At 38.2% G+C, this 12,469-nt stretch overlaps 1 protein-coding gene across 1 annotated transcript in view; it reads left to right on the top strand.

Annotated features, from left to right (window-relative positions):
• Positions 1-830: 830 nt before the first annotated feature.
• Positions 831-12,469, top strand: part of TBCA (tubulin folding cofactor A) — a 31,456-nt gene continuing 19,817 nt past the window's right edge. The window contains exon 1 of the mRNA XM_075182219.1: positions 831-999. Within this exon, the coding sequence (XP_075038320.1) occupies positions 848-999 (152 nt within the window). The 5' untranslated portion in view covers positions 831-847. The remainder of the gene's footprint in view (positions 1,000-12,469) is intronic.

The following is a 12,469-nucleotide window of genomic DNA, read 5'->3' as shown; positions in this document are numbered from 1 at the left end:
AATTACAATGACTCTTTTTTAGTGCATTGTCTGGCACCCTGGATTGGTCTGGGCCTGATAAAAGCACGCGTCCGTGGGGGGGGGGCGCTCTTATCCATATATTAGCTGTAGAATTAACACAGTTATCCAAGGAACAGGTGGAGCGATCAAATGAACCATAACTGATATCATGATCCAAGGACAATTCCATCTTGCACCACTTTTCTTTACTGACACTGCTGTGTGGCAATGTTTCCTAGATGTGCTATGAACTGCCGTGAGTCATTGTTCTGTCGCTTACCATCCAGCCAGGTCGCTGCAGTATTTGTTTGAAAGTGTATGAAAATAATATTGTGACCTGTGAGGTGGTCAAAATTTACTGCAAATGACTTGAAATTATTGTTATTGAGGTTAATAATAATGTAGGGGGGAAAACAAAAATATCTGATTTTAGTAAAAAAACAAACAGGATTTTAGAAAAAAAAAATCAGGATCCGAAACCAAAACACCCAAGGGCAGTTTTGCCAAAATCAAAACACGAAGTTAATCCAAATCCAGAACACGGGGGTCAGTGAACATCTCTACTTATTAGAGATTAAGAGTAATGTGCATCTTACTGCCCCACAAGTGTACCAGGTTGCCCACCACTGCTACTGACTAGTTATACTTTCACTCGCATCCCACTGCTAAAACTGCACTTTACTAAGATATTTTAATGAATATATTTTATATAGCTGACTCCACAATGAGAGTAACGTCATAGAGAGTGACTTGCATACTTGCAGATCCATCATAGCTGGATAGCTCAGGTCTCTGTGTCTAGTGCTGATGTGTAGTGTATGAGAGGAAGAGCGCCCTCTGTCCGCGCATGCGCAGTCTCCCCACCACACGCACAGTCACTACAGCAACTGCTATTCGCGTTGTTCCCCTCAGCCGTGACCGTGCAGCGTGTATTACCTCCGGTAAGATGGCGGACCCGCGGCTCCGGCAGATCAAGATCAAGACCGGCGTAGTGAAGCGGTGAGTGCAGCATGTGTGCTGGAGGTAGCGTCATTGTTAGGAAACCGCCTTCTAGGCCTGACACTAGATTAGACCCTGTGTCACCCTGCGGCCTGTACCCAGCCTTCCCCTAGTACATATATGTGTATATGTATGTATGTATGTATATGTGTATATGTGTATGTGTATGTATATGTGTGTATGTGTATATATATATATATATATATATATATATATATATATATATATATATATATATATATATATGTGTGTGCGTGTGCCTGATCCTGATCACAGTACACATGTGCTTTCCTCTGTTCTATTCTAGTATACATGTACTGGTTTTACAAAACCTAGGGCACACATATGTAAACATGGGCCAGATTATGTTGTATTTTTTTTCTTTTTTTAGGAAATATAGAAGGGTTTAAAATATATATAATCTCCATATGAAATGTCCCACTTTTGGCTACAAGACACACCTGTCTCGTTTCTCTGAAAACTGGACCCTTCTTTTTTGGATCAGATATAGATATGTACAAATAATTTCTTCACTTGGAAATATAGTAATAGGTGAGTAATAATGCCCATTATGTCAGTAGTAACAATCATTTTTACTTCTGTCATATTACTTGGCAGTATATTTTGCTATCAGTAGTAATGCATAATAATATACTACTTATAGCAGTAATACACAATAATATTGTTATGTGTTACTGTTGGCTTAATAATGGGCATAGCTGTTACTGATTGCACATTAGTGGGCACTATCACAGCTGATATACTGTATTACTGGGCATTACTACTGTTAGTGTCTTACTACTACCCAGTAATATACCAGCAGTAAAAATAACGCTCATTAATGTGCTGCAGACATATTTCTGTTGTAGAAGTAGTATTGATAAAATATACCAACCCTCTCTTACCACTATCATCTTCCGAACAATTGGTTGCTTAGCCTCTTGCGGGTCTGCCCCAATTGTGCTTAATGTCCCACGTCACTTGAGGTGACATGAGGTTGCAATGCTGGGTTTTATTGGGTCATTTTCAACAACCAATAAAAACAAGTGTGCATACCCAACGTCATACTGAGTGACTGCTGCCACTTGAACATAGCTACTCGCCACAGTATCTCGCTCCTCCGCTGCCCTGACCTCAGCAAGGAAGAAAAGCTATTTTTTAATGTTTCCTCCAGACAGTGCTCAGCCCAAATTCTGTATGACAGCATGCTGGCTGCCATTTGGTCACCCCTGGTACAGAGCTTGCTATGAATCAACAGTGATCTCAATTCTAAGTGGCAGTTAACTTGTGTTTACAAATGCCATGTGGTGAAACTGCACACATGCACTTAGCAGCCCACTTTCCTTTTGTGGTATCTGTAGTGCAGCATAGTAAGCTGTGTGCGCATATGTATAAATTCATGGAAATTTGCATCTTTAATTTTTGTAGGTTTGGGTACAATATTTTTTGTCTGCTGTTTTGATGGAGATAGCTTTATCCACGATTCATTCCCACTTGCACACAAGCAAATAATGCACCAAACTGATCATGCTTGTGCTTTAGACACTGTCACATCTTCTTCTTGGACCAGTTGGAATGTGTTGAGTTTTATTTGTGCTCTATAGTGACCAATGATCTAAGCCGCTCAGTTAATTGTGGTGAACACACGTACCTCATTCACATCACAACTGCAATTGTTCATTCAAGCATCTACTATTAAGACACTTCTTGTGAACCATTAAATGCATGAAGGGCTCGTTACAAATAGCTTACAACAGTGTTTACAATATTATAAGCGTCATCTTCTATTTTTATTGTGCTAAAGGATGTTGGCAGTACAGGGGAGTGGCTAAGGGGGTCAAATTGTTGTTTTATTAAAGCAAAATAGCCTATAGAAAATGTATACAAGTTTTCATGCATTTTTCACAAGCACATATACACCGATCAGCCACAACATTAAATCCATCTGTGTAGGCCTCCCTCCTGCCGCCAAAACAGCTCTCACCCATGAGGCATGGACTCCTTAAGACTTTTGAAGGAGGTCTGTGCTATCTGGCACCAAGATGTTAGCAGCAGTCCCTTTAAGTCCTGTAAGTTGCAAGGTGGGTCCTCCATGGTTTGGACTTGTTTCTCCAGCACATCCCACTGATGCTCGATCCATTTGAGATCTGGCAAATTTGGAGGCCAAGTCAACACCTTGAACTCTTTGTCATCTTCCTTACACTATTCCTGAACAGTGTTTGAAGTGTGACAGGATGCATTATCCTGCTGAAAGAGGCCATTGCCATCAGGCAATTCCATTGCCATGAAGGGGTGTACTTGGTCTTCCACAATGTGTAGGTAACATCTGTCAAAGTAACATCTACATGAATGCAAGGATCCAAGGTTTCCCAGCAGAACATTGCCTAAAGCATCATACTGCATCCACCTGCTTGCCTTCTTCCCATTGTGCAACCTGGTGCCATCTCTTCCCCAGGTAAACGACTGTCACATGATGTAAAAGAAAATATGATTCATCAAACCGGGCCACCTTCTTCCATTGCTCCATGGTCCAGTTTTGATGGTGGACAGGGCTCAGCATGGGCACTCTGACCTTTCTGCAGCTACACAGCCCCATCCGTAGCAAGCTAAGATGCACTGTGTTCTGACACCTTTCTATCATAGCCAGCCAACTTTTTCATCAATTTGTGCTACAGTAGCTTTGGTTTGGACCAGGCGGTCTAGCCTTCGCTTCCCACTTGTTTCAGTGAGCCATGGGCGCCCATGTCCTATTCACTGGTTGTCCTTCCTTGGGCTAATTGTGGTAGGTACTAACCACTGCATACCAGGAACACCCCAAAACGACTGTCGTTTTGGAGATGCTCTGACCCTGTCGTCTAGCCATCACAATTTGGCTCTTGTCAAATTCACTTGAATCCTTATGCTTGCCCATTTTGTTTCTGCTTTCAACACATCAACAACTGACTGTTCACTTGTTGCCTAATATATCCCACCCCTTGATGGGTGCCATTGTAACAAGATAATCAATGTTCTTCACTTGTCAGTGGTTTTAATGTTGTGGCTAATTGCTGTATGTAAATGTAGTAAAGGAAAACAATAAAGACAGGAACAGTCTGAGCTTTGGATAGCCTGTAGCAAATGCATGAAACAAAAGCTCCCTGTTTGCAAAGGAGAGGAGAGACTGTATGGCTTATGTGATTCGTAATCTTAATCAACAGGGCCAGCATCCTCATCATGGCCACTGCTGCCCACCCACCTTTTCACGTCATTGATCTTCAATCTCCGGTGTGTAGCAGTGGTGTGGCCACGGAGGGACAGAGCGTGCTCAGTATGCTATTAGCTTACAGAGCACACTCTTATTCTCCTGTGGGAGCTATGAGGAATGAGGGGATAGTTGTTTGTTATGCAGGCTATAAATAGCCTGTACTTAACAAAACTGTTCCGCAATGCAGGCCTTATTTTAATTTTGGCTGTAATGAGGCTTGGATAAGATTTTACAGGTAAATTTAGCAATAGCATATGCTGGGTCATGCACAACTTGGTGTCCATGTTTATAGACTAAAGTGGGGTATACCCATCTAGTATTGTTCTGCTACTGGGTGAATTTGCCAAACATGGTAACACATGGCTATCTGGCCAAAGTCTACAATAAAGAGTGGGCTCTGAGACTTATGATTTATACAAGTGTGGAATATAATTTTGTTTTGACTGAGGCACCAAGAAACCGTATTGTTATTTTACCTAAAGGCAGTAAGAAATGTCATACTCCTGATTGAAAGAGGGGTCCAGTGTTTACTATTATTTTTCAACTAAGGGGTAGGTTCAATTAGAAAAAAATATGCGCAGTGTGTCTTCGGCATGGCCGTAGAGACACCGCGTATGTATCATTTTAGGGAAATATCCGCTCATTTTTCTTTGTGTCCCACAGAACTGTGAGCAAAAATTAGTGGATTTCTTTTTTACCGTACTAATGGTAAGAATGCGCAGCTGCAATGACCCTGAGAATCTCCCCTAAATATACTAATAATCAGGGATCCAGTACCACTACATATGGGGCTGATACAACATGCACACATTTGACAATGGGTCTTCGAGTGACTTGTTTGTGATAATCCATATATAGGGCACCCATTATTATCAAACAGGCAAGTTTAACATCCACTTGACACAATGTATTTGTATATAAAACCCACATAACACTTCCTTTTCTGTGTCGGTTGCGGAAAACATTTAACTCTTATATTTCAGAATAATCAGTATAAATATTCACAATAATCATATTATTAAATATTTCCACTGGCGAAGAGAAAAAAACTAGGACAAGTAACTGACATGTTGAAAAGACTTTATCTGAATATCCATTAGGCTTGTGTCACACTTGTGTTTAAGAAGCAGCTTTCAAACCCTTACATTGTAGGAGCATTTATCTGCTGCTAAAACACTGCTTTTATACTTCAATAGCATTTTACTGCTTGTGGTGACAAGCTAAAGCGTTTTAGGTTTCAATAAACCTAGATTTCAACAGTTTTTCTTCCTTAGATGAGTGTTGGATGCTTTGGACACAGCTAGTGTGACAGCAAACAGCAGATTTAATAGACTTTAGTGATATTAATTAATAGTAGTTATATGTTGCTGTTTGCTGCAAAACACTGATACCAAAACACAGGTGTGAGCCCAGCCCTAGCATGTCTCAGAGGCTGGTTACTCCTGCCCACATTTTGGCATGACGGGCAATTAGAGATACCTCCAGTATATGTTTGGTAAGGAATAGCCACAGCTGTTTGCTTGGTGCTGTTCAATAAAAAGTATTTGCCCGGTGTTCTCCCCAGAAAACTCTGCCAGCCGGTGGCATTAAGAAGTAGCCAGGTGGGAGCAGTCGGAGTACTTTGCAATAATATTGGAAAATGTTGGAAGTTATTGCTCACACCTGCCAGGACTGGTCAGACTGGTGGTCAGTGGTCTAACACACACTGCTGGCTGTAGTGCTCACATAGTGCCTGTTCTAATAGGAGAAACAATGGTTTATTTTATTGTAATAGGAAACTTTTGGACTCCCTAGAGCCAGGTGACGAAGAAAAACAGCCGGGTTGAGCACCCGGGAAATAGGTGTTGGGGAGAACACTGATAATATGTAAATTATCTTTGATTTAATTATAGAATAACTCCACTTAAATGTTTTTTTCCAAAACAACTCGCACTCCTTAACTAGCACAATCACAGTATTGCCATGTCTGAAACACTTGTAGTTCACGCTGCTCTCACGGCTGGTTTCCATTCAGTTATCCATGAATCAACATTTTGTAGAACTTTGAATATAACTTTGACGCTTGGACATTCGATTTCTACTGTCTTAGTAGTATGGTGGAGGTTCTTTTATTAACAAAAATAATAATAAAATTAGTTGAGTTTTTCTTTAAATTATTTCAGAGGTTCTCAACCTACATTCACTGACACCGATGCCACATGATTTACTTTCAGTGTTAAAATATTACAATGACAGACCAAAATCCTAATTATATAGGAGTATGTCTGAGTACCATAGTGAATTCCAGTAATAAATGTATGTGCATATAAAATACAGTTTAGAAATAAACTCTGTTGCTTATCTCGAACTTGGGTTAAGAGTGTTCCATTATTACCTATCCATTCTTAGGACGTATACTGCTTAGAGATGTGTCAGCACGAAAGTTGAGACTGGCTGATTTATGTAATCAAGTTTTAGCTTAGAAAGCATATGTGGGATTCTGACCGGGTATTCTGGTGTTCCTGACTTGTCCATAACTTAGTCTTTAATTGCATAAAACATCCTTAAATATGTCTTTTTCTATCCATTTGAAACTAATAATGGTTTTCAATTTAAAGTGAATAAAGAGTGCTAGGGCCATGCAAAAACAGCGCCGACACTGTCCCGTTGTTAACTTCCGGCTAAATGAAAGTGACAACAGTAGATTAGAATGAGACTAAGACAATTCACATTGCAATTGTGTTAGTTTAACTTTAACAATCTTTTAACACTCTTGTTTAAATGTAGCTGACATACCATAATTACAAATCTGCAAGCCTTGATTAAAGAATTTTACACCTGAACCTATGGGGAGCATGCATTGACATTTTTTTTTTTTTCAAAGAAAACATTTTATTTCCTCTCCAAAGTTGATGATCCGGCCTTTTTTGCTAGGCTTCAAAACCAAACTATTTTTACCTAGTAATCACATAGGATATATATATATATATATATATTACACCTTTGCAGCTGTTTTTCTTTTACATTAAAAATAAAAAAAGTAACTGACAGGCTATCATTAGAGTGTTGGAATTTAGCATTTTCCTTTGTTTTGTTTCTTCAGGCTGTTATTAGTGCTATTATGATTCTGTGCGATCATGGCATCTACAGTAACATGGCACATGACGTAGTGAGCAGAGAGGCTTTGGAATGCCCCCTCAGAGCTGCCTGTGGTTTTATATCCTCCTTCTCCTTCCTTAGCTGTCACATGAAATGCTGAGAGCTGTGGGCCTGTGTCTATGTAGCAGAATGACTGTATCTTTTTCTGGCAGCCATTTTGTTTGCTAATCAGTGAGCTTTTGAAAAGTAGAAACATGATTTTCACATCCATGCTTAAAAGGTACTTAACATGTTATTTAAAGTTAAAAAAATTACCAAATTGAATCTGTGTGGGATTGCTGCTTTAACTAAATGGATAATTGTTATTTTATTTGAAATCTATATATTGAAATCCCAGATTTGGCACAAATCAAGTTACATAAATCATGGTCATTTCTATTTATCAATTTGATATTTTATTTGGGGCCCTGACATTTAATATTCTATTTAGGCCCTTACCCTCATGCTATTACACTTAATGTTTTTTCATAGATCTCTTTTTAACTTTCAACTCCGAGATAGATCAGTATGGCATATTACTCAGAGAAAAATTGTTCAAGATTGGTATACGTTAGTTGGAGAGAAGTGAAGGACAGAGTTTGAGGTGTTTTCATAGATTTTGGATGAGATTAAAGTCAGGAATCTGTTTTAGCCACTCAAGAATATCTATTTTCTTCATTTTAAGCAACTCTACTGTTGCTCTTACATTGTGCTTTGAATCATTGTCCTGTTGAAAGAAACACTTAGTACCCAGTTTGAGGTTTTTTTTTTGACAGAGGGTAGCAGGTCTTTCTCCAGGATTAGTCTGTAATGTGTACCATTCACCTTCCCTTAAATCCTGACATTTGCCAGGCTTTGCCATTGAAAACCATCTCCATAACATTATGCTACTATAACGATATTACATGATGGGGGTACTTTTACCTGGCTGGTGTGTAGTGTTTGATTTGCATCATGCATAGCTCAGACCATGACGTTCTGTCATATCTCTTTTAGATGGAATTTTCCAAACTCATTGCAGGTTTTTTGTTTTAGCCAAGCCTTGTTCTGTATAACCCTCCCATGAGCGCTCTTATTTGGAATGCATTGGAGAGTCATTGGCCCATATACTTCATCCTCCATCTCAGCCATTGATGTCTGTATCTCATTTACTGTCACAGTTGGCATTGTAGTAGCTTGTTTGATAATTGCCCTACTTGTATAGCAACTAAATTAAGGGGTAGGTTGCCCTTAGGCAGTTTAGTTGTAGATTCATACTCTGCTGAGCTCTGAGAGATGTTCAGTGGCCTCGCAATGGTTGTGTATCCTTTACTAGACTAGTTTTTTAAGAATTAAATTAGCAAAATAGACTCTACTTAACCACTTGTTAGATTTACTTTACTAGAGTCTATTTAATAAGTACCTTGTTTATATCATTGTTTATATTGTCCTCTGGCTATACCTGGACTCCACTGTTTTCAGCTAGCCCCCAGGTTCTCAACCACTGGTAAGTGTACCCCCAGCGATACCTCAGATTCAAGTGGGTACTCCAAACACAAAATAAAATTGTATGTATTCGTATATAATCATACCCAACTATTCCGAATAATTTTTAAAACATTTAAATGCATAAGTGATGGATTGTACAAAATGTGCTTACTTTAGTATGAAAACCCTTTTAAGAGGTAACTCATGAACTTCTACTGTCACCATGAGAGTATATTTAAAATAAATAAATTAATTGAGAAGCCATGTGATGTGCTTTAAGGATAATTGAAGCCTGTGAGTAATAATAATAGAGGTGATTATAATAATACGAGATATGCAGTCTCATCTGGAAACTATCTATCCAGAAAGTTACAATGCATAAACAAAAAAAAGTTAAATTATTTCTGCATTTTGCTGACTTCGTTACATACATGGCCACAATAACCAAGTGTTTCCTATTTTTACTCTAAAGGAAGTGAGTGCCAGGGGCTGTGTGGGGAAAGACAGGGTGGCTTTTTAAATCTAAGTACATTTTTGACATGGTGCTCCAAATTATGGAAATAAACCCTTATACAGAACACCAAGTTCTGAGCATTCGGAACAATATTCATGATCTATTCCATTATTTTTTCAAATTCACATTATTAATAAGAAATATTTTTTTTAAAAAAAACAAACAGTTTTATTTTTTTTACTAGTCACTGTTGATTGGTGGGTGTGCTTCAGGCCTGCTGGTCTGTGTTTTACCTTCTCTGACCAGCCAAGCTAGTTAGGTTATCTCCAATTACTGATGTGCTGACATTAGACTGAGAAACTGCACTGGCTGCTGCTGTTCCTCCCAGTCCAATGTCACCATTGAGCATGCGCACACAGCTCTTTTTGGGTTTTTGACGAAGATGCATAAAAAAGCCCATGTGTTTGCGCATTGTTTTTTAAACACTAGCAAATTCTCTGATAAAATAGTAAGACACCTTTTTTTTTTTTTTTTTTTTTTTTTTGCATTATTTTACTTGTTAATTTTTATAATGTGATTTTTATCAGGCTTTCAAACTATCATGTAACAGATAGTGATAATAATTTGAGCATTATCAGATATGTTATTGTACATTTTTGGAGTTTCTACAAAATAGTTGCAGTTAATATGCTTTACTTTTCTCATGTAAAAAAATAATCATTTACTATTGTAGATTTTATACCTCTTTCATGTAACTTTCTTTTTTGCCCCTTAAGAATAGAGATCATTGTACTCTCTCAAGGGGAAGATTACAGAAAAATTAGCTTAAATTCAAAATCAAAATCTATCAATCACTGTTAAAGCTTCAAAGAGAGAGGGACATATAATAAATCGAGAATAAGCAAGCTGGAACCCACTTAACAAATTCAATTCATAGGTAAGAAGTTTGATTCATTACAGAGAATAAGGCTTCAGAGAAACCGAATAATTCAGTATCCATCATCTCAAGTATTAGGATACAATGTAGCAACCAAAGATTCTGCCAATGGGAATGGCTGTATGTGAATGCTGGTGATGGCATTAAAAGTGCTAAACTGTGAGACCTTAATAGGGGTGACTCATATTAAAGTACATTGGCTGAAAGGGCACAAAGTACATGTATTGGGCTATTTAGCTAAATTTAATTTTCTCTCTTGATATTCATGGAGGGTGGTAGTCGGCTGCTATTGTTGCCTATCTCTTGTAGAATGCATAATGATATTACAATAAATGAAGAAGGCTTTTGAGTTTATCATGACCTACTGGATTAAAGAACCATTAAGCCTAAAAGTAAAAAACAAAAAGTATACTAAAAACCTGAATACATACCAGTTATGTGTTTGCCCCAGCTCTCCTTCTTCACTAGGACGCCCTTTGTTTCCACATAATCTTTATCTCCTGCAGCAGTATAATACCTTTGCACTGTTGGGAATCAGGTTTGGTTCTTTAAAACTTTTTCTAATAGCAACCAAATAACCCAAAACATCTTTGTCCTGAGCTACTCTCCATCTTACTCAGAACAGTTTATTGGGACTTTGACTCCAGCAGGCGTCCAAAGTGCTGCAAATAGCTTGTTTCATCTACCCCATACTTGATTTGATTGAGAAGTGGTACCTGAAGGTATTAAGCTGAATATACTTTTCTGTTCTTCTATCCATTCTAAGACTTTCCCAGCCTTGTGGCATGGAGCATTTTCTTATTAAATAAAATGTCCATTTACTGCCTCAACTGGATGCACTTGATTAGCAACCATGTTCAGATTCCCTGTAGCTTTGAAACATTGCTTTGCTCATATCAAGACACCTAATGGGTGGCACAAATGTCTGCAATGTGTATACTGGCAGGGTGAATCCTACTACCCCCCCACCACCGTGTTCTGGTCCTACTATTGGTGTGGAAGAGGATTCATCAGAGCACTTTATTAAGGTTTTGCAATCCTTCTAGGTTTGTGTTCCTTAGCTCACCTTTAAAGCTGCTGTTCCACATAGTTGTTTTATTTTTACACAAGTTCTGTACCTTTTGCAACATTTGCGTTTCAGCTCTCAAGCGCTTACATGAGGAATGTGTAGCCTAATATCTGAATTGGAGCCAGACACTTTTGAAGGTCCTAAGTGGTCATAAGATTGCTGAGAGGGGATGGAGGGGTTTGTGCTATAAACGAGAATGCTGAGAAGAGTGGTGCTCCCAAGCCGTTGTACCCACTACATCATATATTATATGACTGTAATTGCATGACTCTTGGCAAACTGTAAATCATCAATAAGGAGGTTGAAGAAAAGTATGGTAAAAAGAAGTTGTCTTCTAACCAGAGTTATAAAAAAATAATTAGATTACAGCTTCAGCCACACCTCTTTTTTATGCTAACAGTAGAATTTGGTTGGGTTGTTATCTCCTGTGCCGCATCCAGGGTTGTGCATTCTGATTTGTCTTTTTCAGCACAACTTTTGTACTCAACTGTAAATGACTGCAGCCTTGTATTTTAATCTGGATACTTCAGTCTCCATTGGGCCCTTTTATATTCACTACTTCCGATCACAGGATTGTCGTTGGCTAGATGTTGTTTGGTTTTCTCAGCACTATTGATCATGCCTCAACGTTTGGAATCCACTACCATGCCACTTTCAAAGTCACTTCAATCTTCCAGCATTACTCATTCTCCCTCTGAAATCCACATCCGCAATATGTTGGTGGGTCCCGATTTAAGCAGCCAATTATTTGGGAAGAGCAGATGTACCTCTTAAAGTAAGTATTCTGTGTATATTTTGCTCGATATGGTATGGAGGATCTTACATTTACTTTGGCTAAAAGTATTTGTAGTATTCCTTTTTGGCGGCTTTAACACTTTATTATCTTAATCATGGATTTATTTGGGAATTCTTGCCACTGATCGTTACTTTAAACCGTTTCTTAATTACAAATAAAAATAAGCAGATTTAAAAAAAAATAAAAAATATCCCATAGAGCACTGTGCAGTCCATTTAAAAGCAAAGGAGAGAACATACACATGTGTACAAACATTTGGAATCGCTAAGATTTTATCAAGGTACCATTAAATGGATTTTAAAATATAGTGAAGACATTACTAATGTTGCAAATGACTATTACTGCTTAAAATTAATGATTTATAAGGTATTATTCACATATGAATG

Source organism: Mixophyes fleayi, chromosome 1 (assembly GCF_038048845.1).
Source record: "Mixophyes fleayi isolate aMixFle1 chromosome 1, aMixFle1.hap1, whole genome shotgun sequence".
NCBI lineage: Eukaryota > Metazoa > Chordata > Amphibia > Anura > Limnodynastidae > Mixophyes > Mixophyes fleayi.
The sequence above is the reverse complement of the archived record's forward strand: the minus strand, read 5'-3'. Positions and strand labels throughout refer to the sequence as shown.